Source organism: Rhea pennata, chromosome 1, assembly GCF_028389875.1.
Source record: "Rhea pennata isolate bPtePen1 chromosome 1, bPtePen1.pri, whole genome shotgun sequence".
Taxonomy (NCBI): domain Eukaryota; kingdom Metazoa; phylum Chordata; class Aves; order Rheiformes; family Rheidae; genus Rhea; species Rhea pennata.
Genome location: NC_084663.1, coordinates 148,383,824 through 148,405,359, shown reverse-complemented (window position 1 = coordinate 148,405,359; position 21,536 = coordinate 148,383,824). Strand labels below are relative to the sequence as shown.

At 41.3% G+C, this 21,536-nt stretch overlaps 1 protein-coding gene across 4 annotated transcripts in view; it reads right to left on the bottom strand.

Annotated features, from left to right (window-relative positions):
- Positions 1-10,283, bottom strand: part of LOC134154955 (interleukin-1 receptor type 1-like) — a 33,415-nt gene extending 23,132 nt beyond the window's left edge. Inside the window, exons 1-5 of one of the 4 annotated variants that reach the window (XM_062601622.1) lie at positions 10,240-10,283; positions 9,069-9,150; positions 6,496-6,577; positions 4,699-4,765; positions 893-1,124 (exon numbers count right to left, since the gene is read on the bottom strand). In XM_062601622.1, the coding sequence (XP_062457606.1) occupies positions 893-1,124; positions 4,699-4,765; positions 6,496-6,498 (302 nt within the window). In that variant the 5' untranslated portion in view covers positions 6,499-6,577; positions 9,069-9,150; positions 10,240-10,283. The other 3 variants (XM_062601623.1, XM_062601624.1, XM_062601620.1) reach the window with 3 other exon arrangements.
- Positions 10,284-21,536: the final 11,253 nt, after the last annotated feature.

Here is a 21,536-nt window from a genome sequence, read left to right as displayed (position 1 = left end):
ATTTTTACCTTAATCACAATCCAAAACCCCTCAGCATAGCTGGTGTACTGTATGCCCATTATTACACATGGCTACACACTGCTGTTGACCCAACAAATTTGGGGTCACCTCAGAAGCCTATATTGGCTGTTTTCAGTGTACTGCAGCAAGATCATGATGAAAAGCACAACTTCTGTGCACTTTCCTGAAATTAATTTCTCATTCAGCACACAGTTGTTGTGGGAAAGATTCGGCTTCCTGAAGTGGTGAAGTCTTACCCACTAACCTGGGTTTTAGATACAACAGTTAAAATCGAAAGAGTTGAAAAGAATCTATTTCTTCTTGTAACATGTTTTCTTGATCTTCACATGCATTACCTCATTTTTGCCTAATAACATCTGATAAAGCTTTTGAAATAAGACAGATAAAAATGGGTTCTCTGTCTCTTAATATGTACATTTCTAAAACAATTCCCCCAAAGTTGCTGATCCCTCCAGGAAGTGTGTATGTGGTGATAGTATATACAGTTTGCTTTCCTTAAACCCTTCCTTGATTAACCATAACAAACAAACAAACCAAACCTTTTCCCTGATCTGTCAGAAACAAACAGCTTGAACTAGAAAAAGCTGAAGTAAAGATGTTTTTCCTGAGGTAACACTTAATAAACCACACACACATACATCTCTTTATAAATATTACTATGCTTTAACATAAACTCTTCTATATAAACTAATTCACAATGGTAAATTCTACCACTGTGAAAGAAAGAGGGGCAGCACATAGAAAAAAACAAACGAGGAAAACAGTGCTTCTATCTTATCCAAGTTCTCTAGAAAAAAAAAACACTCAAGTTCCATGAATATGTTATCTTACTGTATACATTAGCAACACAGTTGTTCCCCTCCTCCATTACCTTATGTCACATTCATAAAGCCCAGAATCTTCCAGTGTTGCAGGAATAAACCAAAGCAAGCCATCTCGCTGATGAATTCTGGCATTTTTCTCTGTGGTTACTGGCGTAACACTACCATTTTTATACCATGTCAGATTGTAATCAGTGTAATGTGCTGAAAATGTAATTATTGGACAACTAACAGCTGTAGGCTCTCCAACAAGCACAAAGTAATCACAAATAATGCATTCTCCTGTTAAAAGAAAAGAAAATGTTAACAATGTTTTTAATCTGTACTTTTAAAAATGTTTTTAGAAGCATTAATATCCATTCCCAGTTGCACAGAATTGGGAAGTAATCTTCCTGTAACAATTTACCATCAAAACAGAGAGAGACTATTCTTCATTTGTTTAGCTCCTTCTATCTGAGTATCTAAATTAGGTGTTTTACAAAGATTAAGCTATAACTTCCCTAATTAAAGTAGGTAGCAATATGCGCATGTAAGTCCAATAGCCTTACTGTAAATCATGACATATAAAGATAAATGTGATTTACCAGGCAACACAAGCTTCAGAACTTATCTTTCCTATCCTTGCTTATTTGAGCATGCTAGTACTTATGCAGAATTGCCCAATTGCTAATGTAGCTACCAACTATAAAAGAATAGCACGAACAATAGCAGTGCAGAGCTCCTCACAGAACTCTACTCATCACGACTGTGGGGTCAAAAACAAGTTAGGAGAAAAAAAAAGACTAAGGTGTTTTTGACCAGAAAAACAAGATGTAAGGGAATTAGATCAAGATCTCAACACATCAATGTAGTCTGTGAACCAACAAGTCATTACAAGAACCAAATTCAAGAATATGCAATATATATACTATAAGGTCTTGACTATGATGTATTATTTCCTTAATATGTTTGCAATTTCTCTCCTGTTTATCAAGAATTTCCTTTAAACTACAAACATGGTTGTGAACATCCCATTCAGCTATAAGCCAAGAATAAACAGCATTTTTATAACTATGGCTGTGTAACAAGTTAACAAGATATAACCATGCATCCTGGCGAGGGGTTTTTTTTTTAAACATTAGGCAGAAAATACTGAGGGAAGAGGAAGGACAGATACTGCAAAAAGTCATCAAGGACACCAATCTTTAAATTAAAACTATTTGGAGAATACCAATTTATCATAAAGTAAACAAAACATTTGGCCATAAAGCAGATTTTAAAAGCTTCCAAACGTCTGTGTACATGTGCAAATCTGAATTAATATGAAACTGCAAAAATTCTGACTGAACAGATTTTACAAGTCATGGTGAGTGACTGTATGAATGCAAAACCAAAGTTTTCAAATTCAACTTCTTTCACCCTTCCTCTACCCCCTTCCTGTCAACTAACTTAAAAATCCTTAAGCAGTTAGAATCATAGAATCAGTAAGGTTGCAAGTGACCTCTGGCGATCATCTAGTCCAACCTCCCAGCTCAACGGGGTCAAAACCCCCTGCTCAGCAGGGTCACTTAGAGCATGTCAGACAGGGCTGTATCCAGGTGGGCCTCGAAGATCTCCAGAGAAGGAGACTCCACAACCTCCCTGGGCAACCTGTGCCAGTGCTCCGTCACTCTCACAGTGAAGAAATTCCCCCTCACGCTCAGGAGGAACTTCCTGTGGTTCAATTTGCCTCTTGTCCTGTCACATGGTACCACTGAAAAGAGTCTGGCCCCTCCCTTCAGGTACTTACACACATTGATAAAATCCCCCCTCAGTCTTCTCTTCCCCAGGCTAAAGAGGCCCAGCTCTCACAGTCATTCCTCACAGGGCAGGTGCTCCAGCCCTCTGATCGTCTTTGTAGGCCTGCGCTGGACTCTCTCCAGTAGCTCCATGTCTCTCTTGGACTGGGGAGCCCACAACTACATACAGTACTCCAGATGAGGCCTCCCCAGGGCTGAGTAGAGGGGCAGGATCACCTCCCTCCACCTGCTGGCAACAGTCTTCCCAATGCACCCCAGGAGACCATTGCCTTTCTTGGCCACAAGGGCACATTGCTGGCTCATGGCCAACCTGTCATCCACCAGCACTCCCAGGTCCTTCTCTGCAGAGCTGCTCTCCACAAGGTCAGCCCCCAGCCTGTACTGGTGCATAGGGTTATTTTTCCCTAGGTGCAGGACTCTGCACTTGCCCTTGTTGAACCTCAGCAGGTTTCTCTCCGCCCAGCTCTCCAGCCTGTCCAGGTCTCTCTGAATGGCAGCACAGCCCTCATGTGTGTCAGCCACTTCTCCCAGCTTGGTAGCATCAGCAAACTTGCTGAGGATGCACTCCATCCGCTCATCCAGGTCATTGCTCAAAAAGTTGAAGAGGATGGGACCCAGTAGTGAGCCCTGGGAGACGCCACTAGCCACAGGCCTCCAACTGGACTCTGTGCCACTGATGACGACCCTCTGAGCTCTGCCTTTCAGCCAGTTCTCAATCCACCTCACTGCCCACTCGTCTAACCCACACTTCCTGAGCTTATCTAGGAGGATGGTATGGGAGACGGTGTCAAAAACCTTGCTGAAGTCAAGGTGCACAACATCCACTGCTCTCCCCTCATCTACCCAGCCAGTCGTTCCATCAGAGAAGGATATCAGGTTGGTTAAGCAGGATTCCACCTCGGTGAAACCCTGCTGGCTACTCCTGATCACCTTCTTTTCCTCCATATGTCTGGAGATGACATCCAGAATGAGCTGTTCCATCACCTTTCCAGGGATGGAGGTGAGGCTGACCGGCCTAGAGTTGCCTGGGTCCTCCTTCTTGCCCTTCTTGAAGACTGCAGTGATACTGGCTTTCTTCCAGTCCTCAGGCACCTCTCCAGTTCTCCAGGACCTTTCAAAGATGCTGGAGAGTGGCCTGGCAACAACATCCGCCAGCTCCCTCAGTACCCGTGGGTGCATCCCATCTGGGCTAATGGATTTGTGGATGTCTAGCCTGCCCAGAAGGTCTCTAATCCTTTCCTCCTCAATCAAACGAAAGTCTTCCCTTCTCTTGGACTTTCTCCCTCACGTCCAGGCTGCAGGATTCCTGAGGGCTGCCCTTAGCAGTGAAGACTGAAGCGAAGAAGGCATTCAGTAATTCTGCCTTCTCTGTATACCCTGTCACCAGGGCCCCTGCCCCATTCAGTAGCGGGCCCACATTTTCCCTAGTCCTCCTCTTGCTGCTGATGTATTTGAAGAAGCCCTTCCTGTTGTCCTTAACACCCCTTGCCAGACTCAATTCCAACTGGGCCTTAGCCTTCCTCACAGCATCTTTACATACTCTGATTACATTCTAGTTCCCTATGGAGATCCAATAATGTTAGACTACTTATACTAAGAGTAGCAAGACAAACACTGTTAGTTTATTTCATCTTAAACTCTACTGAAAAATTAAATCTGCCATTAAAAATAATATTAATTCATTGCAAAAGTAAACTGAGCCCTATATATCTGTTTTCAGGACTAGACAGAAAGCATGTCTTTTACGAAAGGCATTCAACAGCTAATTTTAATTTGAGGACACTAACCTCCTCAGACTTTCTCTGTTTGAAATACAGACAGGACTTTCAAAGCCTCAATATCCTCAAATTAATGTCGCTAGATTTAAACATGTTTGGGTTAAGCTGTCCCATCTCTATTGCAGCTTCAGTCTAAAAAGAAGCACTTGGCTTATCTTCAATACGCTGAAGCAAAAATAAGCAAACCCCAAATCTACTATTTGATATTGGTAGAAAAGAACTCTTTTCTACTGGATACACACAATTTGTCTCTAGCAGGTTTTCATTTTTAGAATGACAATTTTAATATGTTTAACTTACCAGCATTGAATGGAGATGTCACTAGAATTAGATAGACAATGAGCAAAAATGCAGATATCATCTTTTGCTGCAAAGAAAAAGATTTTTCCATTAGTATAGCAGGAATGTTTAAGCCACACTGTCCTCAGCATCCTGCACTATTTTTTGAAAATTCAAAAGTATTAGTCATTTTGGAGAAGGAAAAAGTAGTTCTGGTTATTTAGCCCTGCCCTTCAAACATTTCAGCTACAGCACTGATTGGTCCCAACAGAAGGCTGCTTAGTTTTCGGCCTTCTCTTAGAATGTTTCCAACTTTCTACTGGAGTAACTCTTGCTAAATATGTTATTTCTTTTGTCAGTCTAGCTAAATGCGTGTGCTCATGCACACACACACACGCATGCATGCACACACACAAACACACACACACAATAAGCTTTAGCACAAAGATACTTGTATGGAAAAGTGCGGAAGAATGTCGAGGAGACAGGCGATGGAAGCTAGCCAAGCCATCCCATGAGAAAAGGAGCATCAGCTGGGCGTGCTGACCCACAGCCATGGTCACTCAGCTGGGCCCATGCCAGGGCGGCGCTACACCTGAGCTTTGAATCAAGACTAGTGATGAGCTCAATATGTGTACTGCGCATCTGTATAGTACATAAAAACCTCCTGTAGCGCCCCACTGCAAAAGTTCCTCAGAGCAGAGACACTCTTGGGGCTGCCCTGCGTCTCTCTCACTGGCCATCATGGGAGCTACAGGGAACCCTCCTGCATTGTTAATAAATGTATATTTACCTAATTGTTAATAAATGTATATTTATATTAACTAGCCTTGTGTCTCTTGCAATTGAGCCCCTAAACCATCCTTACAATATGCTAGCATAAAGTGGTTTAAACTATATTGTATAATATATATATCAAGCGTGAATATGCTATTCTCAGCATTTTTACGGTAGACAACTGCAGAGGTTTAAGAGTTCTTTGAACTGTGCTACTACAGTTGACACAGCACTATTGCTCACAGCAGATGAACTTAGCAGAACAAACACAACGCAACCCTAAGCTGAATTGGCAGGCACCTGCATTCACTTTGAAAGTGACAATATTGCCTGACAGAATCTATGTGGGAACCATAGTTATGAATGTGCTGTGGTCACACACAAAACAGCAGCAAAATGTTCAAGAACTGTAAGTTCACTTCACAGCTCAAGTCTTCTTTGCACATTCCTCCAACCAAGACATGACTGATCAGAAACCCACTGCCCTCAAGGCTTGGTATGTGCTGCTACAAAACCTCTGAATCTTACCACATGTCAAGGAAAAGCAGGCCCATATAAGAGTGTGCAGGACGATATCATCAGAGACCCTTCCCAAGCCATCTACTGTCAGCCAGCTGACAAACACCTAATCCCATCCCCTTCTGACAGCTCTTCATAAGTCAAGGTCTGCACTTAACTGTCTTGCTTTTCCTCCATTCAGGTCTATTCTCTCTCTGCTGCTCCCTCTCACACCAAAGCAGAGTTCTAGTCTATTGCACAACGTACACTGCATAGGTTTTAGTTAATTTTTGTCTTCTACACAGCTAGAAATGGGTTGGAAGGGGAGGAGGTATTCCCTGAAAAACATATACGACCCTGACTTACTCAGAATTCACTCTATCCAAGACAAATAAGCACATTACCTCTTTCTCTCAAAATATTTCACATAAAGAAGTAGGTAGGTAGTAGGAAGGGACACACAGCACAGAGTTCAACAGCAGCATGTAATAGCCTCCAAGCATTTACTTCTTTTGAACAGTTTATCTGACAAAGCACTCATACCATAGTCCTTATTTAGTTGCCTTATGTGTTTTTCCTGTAACTTGCCAATGAGATGATCATCATTTTTGAAATTTTAGTTTACCTGCAAGGAGCAGAGAAGGGGGAGAAAGAACAGATTTAACAAAATGCATTATTTGGACAACAGCATAAACATACAAAAACAGATTTTCTATAGGCATCCTAAACGTACAAGCAAGCCCATTTCTCTGCCTACAGTGCAGACACCTAAAACAAACTTGCAGTAAAGATTTACCCAGCAATCTAGGAAAAACTTTGAGTAAGTTATGTTTCTGTCAAACACAAGCACATATAACACAGGTACCAAAGCAAGTAATCAAGCCAGATTTAAGTAGTCATTTATTACAACAAATTTAAGAACTGAAAAGAGAAAAGGAATACCTAAGTTTAGGGTAAAAACAATTAAACAATCCAACTTTACATTTTGGCACTTTTTACTCATCTCTAATACAAAGAGTGGATGTCTTTCTAAATTGTATGCTAAATCTCAGCTTGTTTAAAGTTCTATTCTTTACAAAGTAAACATTTTTTTAAAAAAATCAATTAAGACAGAGGTAAAGCTTAGACACTCGAAAAAAAAGGGATGAAACCATCTTCTGCACTTGCAATACCTGATTACACAGAGCATTTCTGTTCCAGTCAGTATGGTCTTAAGTGACCCCACAAGGTTTGTACAAACATTCTTTTCTAAGCAGGATTTAAAGTGAAGCATTATCCAAAATCCGCAAGTGTGAAACAGCAAGCTTTGCTTAATAGCATAAGGCTTGTTCACATACCTGACAGCTTTAGCCTAGTACTGCCCTCTCAGTCATAGCAACATGAAATGCCCTCCTGCCTTGTAACACAACCGAAGCTCAGTTATCTTACTTGCATAGAGTGAACGGCAACTTCACTGACAAGACTGCCATATATACATAGTTTGCAAAATTGTTTTGGCTCAAAGCTTGCTGGACTGAAAGGGAGAGTTTATGCAAAGTCTTTTAAAAAATAAACAAACAAAATCAACCAATCCTTCTTGTGGTTTGAGCTACTGAAAAAAAAGGTTTCTTCTGATTTCGTAAGTTACTTTCCTAATATTTATCTTCCCATAGTTGAAATAGAACTTACTAGTTTAGTTTCTACAATGAACATCTTGTAAACAGAAATAGAAAATATGCGGACCTGATTTAAGATATTGACTTTTGCTCTTTACAGGTTGTCTCTCTTCACAGAACCTGTCCTTTACTTGCCATAGGCACACTGCCAATTTTAAATGAAAAAAGCACAGGTTTTAAAGACTTATTGGATCCTTAACTCTGTATACACCAGAATTAGTGAAAGTGTCTTCCAGGAAGCTGTGCAAAACACATAAGTGCATCTTTGTTTTCCGGATTTTCTGTTTCCAATTTATAAAAGTTTTTACTTGTAAATAGTTTATAAATACACAGACATGACTGACTGTTACAAAGGCCAACATTTTGCCTTTGAAAAATACTTAAGACAGTTCAGAGAGCCTCTAAACCGCTCAGTTGTGTATCAGCACCTGCTAATTTATTTAGGTGGCTTTCAGTTACTGACTACTATTTATAGGGACTCTATAGCAAGGAGAACAGATTCGTTCTTTTAGCCATAAAGAGAAACACAGAAAACCTAACTCAAAGGTAACTACTTGTCATCTTTGCAAACAAGATAATAGCTGAGAAGTATAAAGTGCCCCAAATTAGTGGCACACCTATAAGGGAGAACTGCATTAACTTTTTTAAATTTAAATACAATTTTAAGTTTAATTGAAGCTGTGCAAAAAAAAAAAAATGTATGGACACTTGCTCCAAGGTACAATAATCAAACACTTGAAGGCAAGATTCAATCCACCAAAAACAATTCATGCAGCTCGTATCTTGTTCCTTGCTCTACTCTCTCTTGTCATCAAGCCACTCTGATCTAAGCAAAGTAAGACAAATTATTCTAGCAAACCATAACTTGTTTCCCATCTACTAGTTTCTTGCAGTTCCAACTTTCCTGTTAAACATAGTCGAAGTAAAAACAAAAATGCAACTGACCACTTCACAGGGGCAATGCATCAACACTGAGTCCAATGAAAAGATGCACAAGTACTCTCTGAAGGTGGGTCTAGATGACCACTGTGGTATTATGACACTGAAACACTAATCATAAACTGCAGTCTTTAACTCAGATACCCCTAAGGAAAATCTGTTATTCAAGATGTTAAAGATAAATCAAAATGAAGCCACACAAATAAAAGAAGAATGCCCACAAAGAGGTCTGCAGTAGTTAGATGTTTTTGAACTAAATTCAAGTCCAACTTTGAGACAGATAAAATATAAGCCACTCTAAATCTAAACAAAATATTTATTAAAGGTCCTGCCTTATCTTTCATCAAAGCATAGATGAAGAAAAAAAGATGCATGTATCTATGAATCTGGCCACCACTTGATTGTAGCACCATGAAAAGCTACCTACTCTACCCATTTCTACCTCCTGTCAAAACACAGGCAACCAGAGCATTCAAATTACCTTAAGAGGACTGATCTTATTAAATCAATTTAAAATAGTACCTCATTTCAGCCTCAAGTGAAAGGAACCCATTTTGCAGTCAGAGCCTGGAAGAGTTTTCCATGTCATTTCAACTCCTATTACCTGTTAATACAAAGCAATGTGTACTCGATAAGAATATTTAAGTCCAAAGTAAATTATTATTCTCTAACATTTTTCAAGTACAATTAAAAGACAGGTAAATGGACTACCAGAAGTGCTCATGCAAATAAAAGCATACATTTCAACAAGAAAATGGTATTAAATTAAATATTAAAATTCATGTATTATTCTCAGGACAAATTAGAAAAAATGTCTACCAAAAAAGAAAGCAACCAGTAATTCTTAAAGGTTAGTTTAAAATATTTTAAAACATTTTGATTTCACAGTTTATATGAAAAGTAAGTATGCTTTCATTTGGCAACTCTAATTTGTTTTTGAGAGTCTAAGCACATACAAACAGTCCAAGTCAAACAAGCGTGAAGCTGCCAGATTTATGATGAACAAAAATGAAACACTTCAGCATTTTGCTCAAGTCCCTGGTGAAATTATACGGTCCAAACACAGAGCTGCTTCTGAGAACTAACTCAAACCTTGCTTCAGCTCAACTCTGCAATTAGTAACTCATCCCGACGAAGCCATCGCTCCGCTGGCGGCTGTTCGGCCCCATCTCGGGTGCGCCCGGCACAGGCCCGGGACGGGCGAAGCAGCGTTTGGTACCGATGTTTCTGCCGGCAGCTGTGCCAGGGCATCTCGCGGGCCCCAAGCCTCGCTCCTCGCGTTATTCGCACGGTTAAAAAAAGTGTCCTTTTTGATCATGGTTGTGCAACCTAAAGTTTCTGCTGTGCCTCAGGGGAGGTCAAGTAGATTTAAATCGAGCTTTATCCTGCTTCCTGTTACACATACTTTAAACGACTGTGGCAGAGATCGGCAGCTCGCCCAGTCCTCGCTCCGGGCGCCACCGCCTCCCACCTGTGCGGGCACACCGCGAGACGCCGACAGCGAGCGTACCTAAACGACAAATGGAAGCGACTGCTGAGGCGGCAAGCGGGCACCGCACAGCTCCCGCGGAGCCCGCACCTACGCGCCACGGCCGGCCCGCGGCCGCGCCGCCCCCCGCCCGCGCCGGGCCGCCCTCCGCCGAGCGCCCCGAATGGCGGCGCCCGCGCCGCCGAGCCCCGCGCCCTTCCTCACCTCCGTCCGCGCCCCGCGCCGCGGCGGCCGCCGCGCCACATAGCGGCCGCGAGCGCCGCAGGCCCCGCCTCGCCCCCCGCCGCCGCCGCCGCCGCCCCGCCCACGGGCAGCTCCGGCCGCGCTGCCCCGCTGAGCCCCGTGCGCGCCTGCTCGCCGGCGGCCGGCGGCTCTCCGGGCTCTGCTGACTCGCTGCCGCCCTCGGCCCCGGCCGCAGTGCCGGCGCCGGGGCCGCAGCCGCTGGCCTAAGCGCGTCCTGCGCCTGCCGGGGCCGCGGCCTCCGCTGGGGCTCCCGCGGAGGGGCTTCAGCCTCCCTTCCTCTGCGGCATCAGCCCGCTCCTCCTTCTGCAGCATCAGCCCGCTCCGTCCCCCGCGGCGCCTGGTCTCGGCTATTCTCGCAGCCGTCAGCGGGCTCCAGCGCTGCGTGCTGCCAGGTTTCCCCGGGGCCTGTCACGGACCGGCGGAGGTCGTGGAGCGCGAGGTGTCTCTTACCTGCTCGAGGCGCTTGGCTGGCGAGGTGCTGCCGGGACCGGGCGGCTGGCGCCCGCCTGACGGCTTAGCTGGAGCGCAGGCTGGACTATCTGAAGTTTCCAGAAAAGTGGAGTCTGCCCATGCACATGCAGAGCGTGCCGGACTTATCTACACGTGCACGGGGGGCCTGTGTGGCTCACATGAAGCAAGTCCTTGGTGATTCAGACACCTCGTTCATGAGGTGAATCGTAGTACATGGACTCCTGGTTCTGTCTGGGATATTCAGGGCAGAGACATGAGCATCCAGTACAAGCTGACATTGCTCAACTTCTCCATTTGAAGCAGAGCCTTACTCACTTTCAGTCCCTTAAGTGTTTACTTTCAATCTGAATTCATCAGCTGCCCCTTCAATTGTGGCACAGTATCTATTTTTCCAACAATAGTTTCTTCCTCCTGTGTTAGGATGGTGACTTTATATAGTTCTCACTTGAGGGCCAAATTAAACATGTTCAAACATAGAAATGTAATTTTTTTCAGACAGGAAAAAGTTTCTGTGGAATTACTTCCTTGCATATTTTCGTTAATTCAGTGCTTTCTCCTTGCGTTTGGTTCCTATGAATTCAGTTTTAGGCATTACTTATCCCTATGTCCACTCTTACTCAAAACTCTGTAAAAATCCACATGCATTAATTCTATTTACATGCTGAATAAAGTAAACATACATGTTAATATGTGTTATAAAAACAACTCTAGGAAGCTTCACCTTGGGGTTTGAACAATTCCCAAACCAATGTGAAGGGAATATCAACTTAATAAGGGTTTGGAAAAAATGAGGAAATGAACATTTTAACATATTATCTGGTAGATGAATTCCTCTGTTCCAGACTCACAGAATATTACCCAAAGAGAAGGCTTGAGCTTTTTCAGGTAGATGAGCTAAATCCCTTCCATCTTGGTTTCACTGACAGTAATTACAAGAAGAGAAGGGTTCTCATTCTGAGCTTCTTCCATGGAGACAATATTAGGATGAAGAGCTTGCTTTAGCCATGGAGTTCTCAAAGAGGAAAGCTGTGAAATGCTTGTTAGATGGCGTATAAAGAGTGAGAGAAACCTTTATGTGCTAGATGAATAAATTTCTATTCCTGTTGCCCTGCGTGTTTATAAGCCTTTGCAAACTATCACATCAGTTTTAGCAGTGAAAATGAATGCTTTTACTGCTTTTACCTTAACTATTTTTGGGTCAAGGGTGATTTTAAGGTGACTGGCTAACATTGAGACACTTCATTTCATAGGCTATAGCAATCTTTAGAACCAGCATGTTGGAGCGCTCCAAGTGTTTATATGCCCAATACTTTGTTGCACAGTACCCAAAGGGTATCAGCAAGGCTTGTGATTAAGCTGCATGAACTAGCCTGAGAGCTGGTGACTTAGGAGAGTTCAGAGTAAGAAGTGTCTTCCACTAGCTAGTAACGACCAGGAAAGCTCTTGACTGTGTAGCAAGGATATAGAAAACATACCAGAAACACAGCAGACTCGAGGAAAACAGTGACACCTGGGGATAAGTATATAATACTTGAGAAGTGTTGAAAGATTAAAAAAAAAAAAAAAAAAAAAAAGTCATCTGCACAGTCTGGCACACATCACTATTTCCATAATTCTGGTATCTCATATTTGTCACAACCACACTTTTAAAGTAAGAACCCAAACCACTCTGTGGCATTTCATTTTAGACAAAATATTCATATAAAACCTCAAATACACATCTTTAAAAGAACACACGCAAGTGTCATCACTGCCAACTTGTGATTCAAAACTGAAGTATGCATTTTTCTCAGAGCAGGGGTTATTTCCTAGAGTTTCCTAAGAGCATTCTAGATGAATTTATTGTGAAAAATCTAGTAAGCATCAGTAAGACTCAAGTTAGAGAACAATTTTGCTAATGTCTGTTCTCATTCCACTGTAGAACTGTTTTTCCTAATGAGTTTTACAACTCAACCTGTCACCCAGTTATACAGTTAGCTGTGTGAGTGTGCCTAGGTGCTGACTTCACATGTAATTGGGAAAAGCTTGTCATTGCTTCCCAGTCCAGGACTTTGGGGCATGTTTCAGAGCTCGGACCTCTGGTCTGATGCCAGATTGCCGCTAGACTGCATTGTTCAGAAATCAGTCAGCGTCAAGAGACCAGACAGAGGTTTGTGTCCCTCAGTATCCGGTGATAACTGGCCAGTGTGAACTTTGGAGAAACACAGTAACCGATTCCGGTTGCCCCTTAGTGAGGAGACACATCCACTTCTCCAGCTTCTGACACATCCACTACAGATGTTGATAGCAATGTTTATGTCACAGTTGTTTAGTCAAAGGCACTCCTGGTTGCCTCACTGAAGTTCTCCACTGGTCTCTCTGACCTTGAAACTTAATACAGAATGATGTGGAAAGAAAGCAAGCTTTTGCCAGAGAACCTATTTATACTGAGTTAAATCTTGCTGCAGCTTACTGTAGCACCAAGAGCTATAGACCTTTGAAAACACAAAACAATTTTGAGTCTTCTGTAATCTGAACAAACCTATTTTAACACAACATCAGAACTTCTGCCTGTCAGGATTCTCATTCCAGAAATTATTAAATAAAGGGATGGTGGGTTTCCTATTCAGTACAGAGTGCTCAGCCAAGCCCAAAGTCCAAACTGAAACTGAGAAGCTACATATCTTAATCTATCCTTTCCCCTAAATCACTTCATATAGAAAGCTTGTGCTTCTTGGGAGGGCAGGATAGCAGTTCAAAAACAAAAGACACAGACATCGAATTGTACTCATAATAGTGCTTTTAATGTTGCTCCTTCAAAGATATATCAAATCTCTTCCCTCCACATGGCAATAACCTGAAGCATATTTTCTTGTGTTCAGGCTTGTTCAGGTATAGTGTCCAGTGTTTCCATCCGAAACAGAGAGATTTCCTCATTTGGGCAAGTATATTTGTCTGCACTTAGAGCAAATTTATACCGGATAGAGCAAATTATCTCCAAGTGATGTTTTAATTAGGAAAGAATAACAGAGCTGGAACTGTTAACAGCTTAGGAAAGAGAAGGCTCTGGGGGGAATCTTACTAATGTGAAAGGAGACTGTAAAAAAGGTGGAGCCAGACTCCTCTCAGTGGTGCCCAGTGACAGGACCAAAGGCAGTGGGCATGGACTGAAACACAGAAAATTCCACTTTAACACAGGAAAACACTGCTTTACTGTGAGGGTGATTAATTACTTTAACAGGTCACCCAGAGAAGCTGTGGAGTCTCCATCCTTGGAGATACTCAAAACCAGACTGGACATGGAAACCTGCTCTAGGTTAGCCTGTGATTTCCAGGGCCCTTTCCAACCTCAACCATTCTGTGGTTTTGTAATGAAGTGAAAAACATGAACATACCAGTTATCTGAAAAGATAGCTTCAATAATTGCAGTCTTCTTTAAAATAAAAACAGATATTTAAGTTTTCTTTTTTAAAAAGCTAGCAGATCTTTCATTAATTCTGCATGTTTATATGCACAAGTACAGTTTATGTAAAGGAATCTCTATAGTTTTATGACTACATAACCCATCATATGGGATATGGATGGATGTAGTTGTATGACTACATATCACATAACCCAGAATGCGTGCTATGCTGGGAGGAGCACCTTTCTCCTCCCTTCCAGCCATGTAAATACATCACTGTAGATTTCTTTATAGGGTGTGTCTCAAATTTTATTCTTTCTGAGACCGTTTTGCATGTCTCCTGAGGACAATGCTGACAACTGTTGGGAATTTTTCCTTTTTCTCTTTAGCATGCAGAAGCTCTAGTCTTTCCCAACATGACTAAGCAGGTCCAGCAAACTGCTTTTTTTGGCTTTACTACATTGCTACATAGTTAAACCATTATTGGTTGCATTAGTGTCATTACTTCAGTAGTTCTGGTTTGGATTAAAACAGTTCTCAAGAAAATCACGGAATGGCTTCAAGGTTGTTATTGGTTTCCTCAGGACTTCATTGAGATGGAGGCTGTGCTGGCAGTAACAAAACTCATCAGAGCCAAATAAAGTGATGGCTTTACTAACCAATAGGTGAGTCAGTGAAATGAAAATCGTTTCACAACTTGATATCTCTGCATGGCACACAGCCACCTCAAGATCTTATCCTGTTTTGTAGGTTAAAGCTCTTGGAGTCAGCAGAAGTGCGACTGAAATGGCTGTAACTAACTTGCTGTGAAGTCTGTAAGATGGATGCAGAGTTTATCCTTCATGTACAGCTAGTGTAAGTTTGGAATGTCCTCATCTGTAATGAGCAAAACCTGTCTACTATTTATCATGGAGCAGCTCTCTAATTTCTGCTGTGGCAATCTGCTATGTACAATGTGCACTCAGAAATTACTCTTAAATAGTATACAATTAAGAACAATATGTAGAAGATGAACCTGGAGAAAGGAGCAGCATACCATAAAATCTGGAGAAACTGTATAATGGCTTCATGTCTATAGTTAGGTTATTCAGACCCTTGCTAGAATACATCTAAAATTGCATGAACAAAAGCAACAACTATGCTGGAATAGCAAGGTGGCCTGAAGAAACCATATGAGAATATTTTATAAATTACAAGAACAGTACAAAAAAGATACGCATTATTACAGCAGATCCTGAAACATGATGACCAAAAAGAAAGAATCTTTGGGAGCAGTAACTTGCAGTGGAATGAGCTTAGAAAAATAAACCGCTGCCTCAGGAAACACCAGGATATAGTGCTGGTTTCTCTCTAGATTAGAAAGAAAGTTAAGTTGCCTTAAACACAGGCAGAAAGCACTTTGCTGCTTTCTCCTATCACCTGTAAAAGCTGTGACCTCAAAACAACTCAAAACACAGAAGAAGAAATACTGAGCTATTTTTGCCTGTGCAATCACTTTACTTGTGGCAAAAAAAGCAAGAAAATCAAAGTAGCAGATGAGTGGAAGATAATGCTCAGGAGAAAAGAAATTTCTCTACAGCAATTGATCTCCCATGGCTGGAGCGTGAACCTATAGTCTTTGAAGGATAATTTACTGTCTTTCACAGGAATTAATTCTAACAGGCTGAATGTGAATCACTGTGATAAGTATTGCCTCAAATACTTCTAGGGACTAGGCAGAATACTTTGATCAACATTCTGCCAAGCAGTCTATTTTCTGTCTGCTGTATGCAAGCTAGTGGTGCTGTGCAGACGTTGCCAAGGAATTCTTTCAAAAACTTCGATTTTTCTTTTTTATTACCTTGTTTTCGCTAAATTGTCATAACAAATAAACTTGCAGACAGTAATGCCATTGTTAGTGGCTTTTAACAGATTACTTATAAGTAGCTTTATACACAAACTGAATATGGATCCAATGTTAGCCTAATTGCAAGGAAATCCCAGGAAAAAAAAACTTAAGTAAGCTTTACTGGTGAATGCAGCTGGAATTACAACATGCTCCCTCACTCAAAAATTTAATACTTTTAGACTTCTTGGGGAAACGCCTCAAAAGTTGTGTTTATTATTGCCGTCCAAGAAGATTTCTATTCCTCTATAAATAGAATTTGTCCACTGTTCTCTAGTACTTGTAAGGAGTCCAAAAGGCAGTCTTGACCCAGAAATTTTTCGTTGCAACCGCTGTGTATCCTACCATAAACCCAAACAGTAAAAAGAGGTGCCAAAGGCAAAGAGGAAGGACGATAGAGTCAGGTTGAAAATAAGAAGGAGACACCAGATTTCAGTCACCGAATTAGCAATACACACAGAGGGAAACAAACACAAAAACACTTTCAGTAGAAGGCTGTTGTAGTTGTGTCGTGCCATAGCTTTTGCTTGGTGCCAGCATATTAACTCTAATTAAGACTGACCTTAAAAATGTAAAGGTTTAACGGCCATGTGGCAGAGTCTTATTGCAATTTTCACATACAAAGCTCACCTGTGACAGAGCCCTTCCTGGGTCATTTCCATCACTCACTGTAGCACATTTATCACAACACTCCTATTTTCTTACTATGTGCTTAGTCATCAGTAGCATTCGTAACACCATAACACTTTTCTTTCCTCATGTCCTTCAAACATAAACATTAGTTCAGACTTTGTGAGAATAACCTTGCAATTCTCTTTCATCTTACTGCAAGAATACCCACTCATTACAGCACAACAGTTTTTCTGAAATCCTGTCCTTGCTTTACAGCCCACAGCAGAAGTGAAAACAGTCTACAGCTTTCTTCCATCCATCCTTCCTTCCTTCCTACCTTTTTTCTAGAGCTGTTCTAGGTTAAGCAGTGCCGGTTGCTCCTCCCCTCTCCCCCACCCCTGCCACGCACACATACTCCTCTCCTTAATTTTTCCATCTTCCTATTACCCAGGTTTACATCATATTCATCTTTATCATCTTCCTTTCAGGCCGAGTCCTTCAGGAATTTCAGCCCCCCAGTAGGTCTTTCCCAAAGCCCAACGTGAGCACTGGTAGAGTTCATTTCACCAGAGGCTCCCAGTGCTGCCAGGAACCATCCTCTGACCTGCCAATGGATCCGGCCCTTAGACCTGTCTGAACAGCCTGCAGCGTCTCTAATAAGTTTTGTGCATTTTAAATTATTTCTTTTATTGTAATTCCTGCTAATGAATCTTTTCCAGAAGAAAATAAAGACAGTTTCCCTCTTGGCATGCATTACATTTTGAATTAATATTTTCTTATTGCTTCTAAAAATACCTGCAGCAGCTTTTTCTGCTCTCTGCTGAAAATTTCCATTGCCTGGAGAGCTGCTGTTTTCCTCAGCCAGGAGAAAGCAAACAGTAATGTGGAATATACAAGTTGTTCATGAGCTGATTTTCTGTTGGTGGAAATGAGTTGGCAAATGCAGGCAGTGGAGTCAAGCAGTCCTAGCTCTCACTATACTACGCTTTCTCTCTTAGAGGCATTCATTCTGTGTTTTTTGTTGGTATAAAACTCAAGTGGATCACAGGTATACATTGGCATTCTGGAGACAGGAAAATAAAACAAGAAAAAAACAGTATTTATTTTCAACAGTCATTGGTTGCTCTCGTGCTCAATTTCTTTTTTCATTTCGCCTATTGGCAGTCATTCAAGGACTACCTTGGTAGGGGAACAGAGGAAAAAACATTGCCATGGGTATCCTTATACTCAGATAGCAACCTCTGTTCCCACGGTCCTTGGTTAACTGTGTTAGCAGCCAACCAATGATGAGAAAGTTGCAGTAACATACTGCTACTATGTTCATGGAATTATTTGGCTATGAATTGTATTTTGCCTGGATTTGGGTAATCAAAACCAGCTGTCCACTCATAATAAAAACAGCTGCAGATGGCACAGTAAACTGTGATGTTCCAAAATAGATGACATTCATTTTGAAAATAAACAAATTATTTCCTTCTCTGAATTTCCTTTATTCCCTATGTCCTCTGTCTTCAGGTTGCATCTGATTTCTCTGTCTTCACAGAGATAGATAGGTGCATAGCCAGGCTGTCAAGGCTCCATTTGCCATGAGTAAAGCAGAGCAGAGAGAATAGCACATAGAGACAAAAGACATAAGAACTGCCTAAGTCTGCGCCAGAGAGATGAAACCAATGATAAAGCTTATCCAGCAAAGATACTTTGAGTACACCTAATACTACATCTTGTGGCTTCTGCAAGGACTACCATCTGGACCAGCTTCCCAGCCTGTGGAGGTAGTAACCATGAAATAGCGTGTCTAGCATAGGTGGAGGACATAATGCAGAGCACACAGGGCCCTGCAAAGCCAAGCATGCACAGTACCTTTGGATGCTGCGGGATAAACCCACAGGTATACTGAAGGATAGCTCAAGCGTAGAAGACAAATGAATTGGGAGAGAGCTGTGCTCATGGCCTTTCCTGATAATGCTCTTTCAGAGCTTTGTAAGTATAACCATTTTGCTAATACACTTTCTCAGGGTAGTTTGCCACCATTCAACAATGAATAGATTGTTTTTCAAGAGTATTTAAGAATGAGTAAGAGACAGTTCAGCATAAACTGGTGGTGTGCTATTGTGGATACCAGTGGGAACAAACAGTCCCATTACTTTTCTCAGTCCTGTCCTATGGTAAAAGACTTTTCAAAATCTCCCGGATGGTTCTGCCGGGAATTGTGAGCTCCAAAGAGTGAAAACGGTACACCGTACCTTGGCCCCAGAACATGTCCCAGATTAGTATGGTCCACACAGAGGAAGAGTTGCTCTACAATAATAGCTTATGTACCTGATTTGAACATGACATTGTCTGATAGGAGTAAATTTGGTGTGATGAATGTCTTCTGATAATACTTTTAGGAGGAAGTTAAATATGACATATAAATAGTATTTTGTTAGCATAAGCAAATGCTCAAGAGTTACTGATTTTGCTGAGCAACGGGGTAAGGAAAGTGGGAGTCACTTGTGTCTTTCTTGCTGAGAAGTTCTGGCTTTGATTTTGCTTTCTTAGATGTAAAAAAAACAGAGTCCATAAGAAACCTCCTGAGCCAGAATAAGATTGTATTGTTAATGTCAAGCTTTTATTTCAATGACCCAGAGAGAAGCTTCTTAACTGACCTATTTACAATAAATCAGATAAAATAAAAAATCTTTGGGTTTATTTCTATGAATTGACATTCAAAGTAGTAAAACAACCAATCAGTTTAATATTTAATGTTGGTGAACTTACAGAGGTAAGGTTAAACTTAAGAACATACTTCATACTAAAATCTCATTTTCTTGGCTCCTTGTGGTACAGTGTCAAGTTAGTTCACACGCCATAGAAAAATTCTGAAGTTCTAGGTTCCTATATTGCACAGTATTCATACTGACAACATCTGAAAATACTACACAGAGAAATCCTTTAAATAACTTGACTTATCTTCACTACAACTTCACTATAACTAAAGCCTTCATTGTGAAATGTCAGACACACTCAAAGATGATAGTGCAAGAAGGCCATTACCAGTTTTAGTGCTGACCAGCACCCTACTGGAGGAAAATGGTTCCTTTGAAGCACCTAGACAGTTACATGTATTATTTATGATAAGCTTTCTTATAATACTGCATCCTGGTCATGTCTCCTCCCATTATGTAAAGCAATGGGCAAAAGGCTATAACATATATCTTTGCCTGAAAGAATATGGAATACATATAAAATTAAAGGGCATTACAAAGAAGTATTTGTATAAGAGAACAAGAAAAGCAATGAGAAGAAATGATTGCTGTCTGTACAGGCTTCCCAGGGATACAAGGCAGTGTGTTTCAAGACCCCTGTTCTGAGAGAAATCTGACTATTTAGATTTTGATAATCTTAATTATTTAGAAAGTGTTACTATCTCGACCTTTGTTTTAGGCCTTTGAAGCTCTTCAGAGCAACTAGATTTGTTTAAAGAAGAGAAAAGCCAGATTTGAGCAAGACCTAGCTGCATGGCACAGGGACAGTCAGAGACAACCTTTTGAAAAAGATGGTATTACTGTACTGAGTGAATGCCAAAAAGAACATTTGTATCAAGAAGGAGAAAAGAGTTGAAGAAACAAGGATTTGGGAAAGAAAATAAAGTTGGTAAGCTGAAAAACTATACTATACTTAAGTTGGTGGACAGATTTCTGAGGACATTATCAAGGAGACAGAGAAAAGTAACAGAAACTTGATTATCAAGTGTAGTGGAGCTGTGCTTTTAAGTAAAGAAAAGTTCCTTCATAATCCTCTGCAAAAGAGCAATCAGGAGTTTTAAGAACAATTTTATGGCAAATGTTTGAACTAGAATCTTAATTCAAATCAATCATTTAAATGTCATTAGACTGCTGTAGCAGAGGGGTGGAGAGTTACAAAGAGTAGCCACAGCCATGACTCAGAGGTTAACCACTATTGCACATGCAAGTGGAATTAGAGTGAGAAATGTCACTAAGCCTTATTATTCTTTCCATTTCTTGTTCAGAAAACTGAGCTCTCTAGGAGATTTGAGGGGGTTATGTTTCTACATGAAGTATGAAGAAGCTATTAAATAATCCGGAGGAGGCAGTTTGGGCAAATACTGTTGAGGTGGTCTTTTCTCAAAGCAGCTTAAGGAATATCAAGTTGCTGATGTGGATTTGTCTGAGGGAATTTTGTCTCTCTCTTTCAGAAAAAAGCTTGGTACAGGATGTAACCTTGAGGAATCACCAGTCAGCTAGCTGCTTTCTTTTCTCGAAGAATAATTGCTATCTTTTACTGCTGTTATGAAATCAACTTTTGGCAGTTTGACTTTTTGCATGACACATTAGTGAATTCAGAAAGGAGTTTAAATACACCAAGCTCCAGAGCAACCCCATTCACTACTGCTTGCAGCAGCCTAGATGTTTCTCCAGCTCAAAACAGCCACACTGAGATGAGGAAGATCCAAGACTGGGAGATTGAGAAATGCAACTGGTTTAAGAGAACAACAACCAAAGAGAAGGTGCAGGCCACTCTTAGGCTTTCTTCTGTGGGGCAGTCCTTAAACCTGGCACAAAATCAGCATCTAAAAGGGTCCTAGTTTAAACAATGTGGATGACCAGAATGTCTAACTCGAGACCAGGCAGAAAACCTGGATTAGAGATTACTACTTAGCTGTATCAGACTGGCAGTCTGAGCTGAGAGTAGTTTAAATCATTAAACTGTTAATAAAGAATCATAGAATCACAGAACATATGGGGTTGGAAGGGACCTAAAGGGTCTCTCATGAGTGCTAAGCACAGAATTTGAGAATGAATTGAAAAAAGCAGCACAGAGCAGCTGAGCTTTTTAATACTTGTTTCTGATGTAGTAAAAAGTTCCAGTTTTTGTAATGATTGTTCCCCCCCACAACACACACAC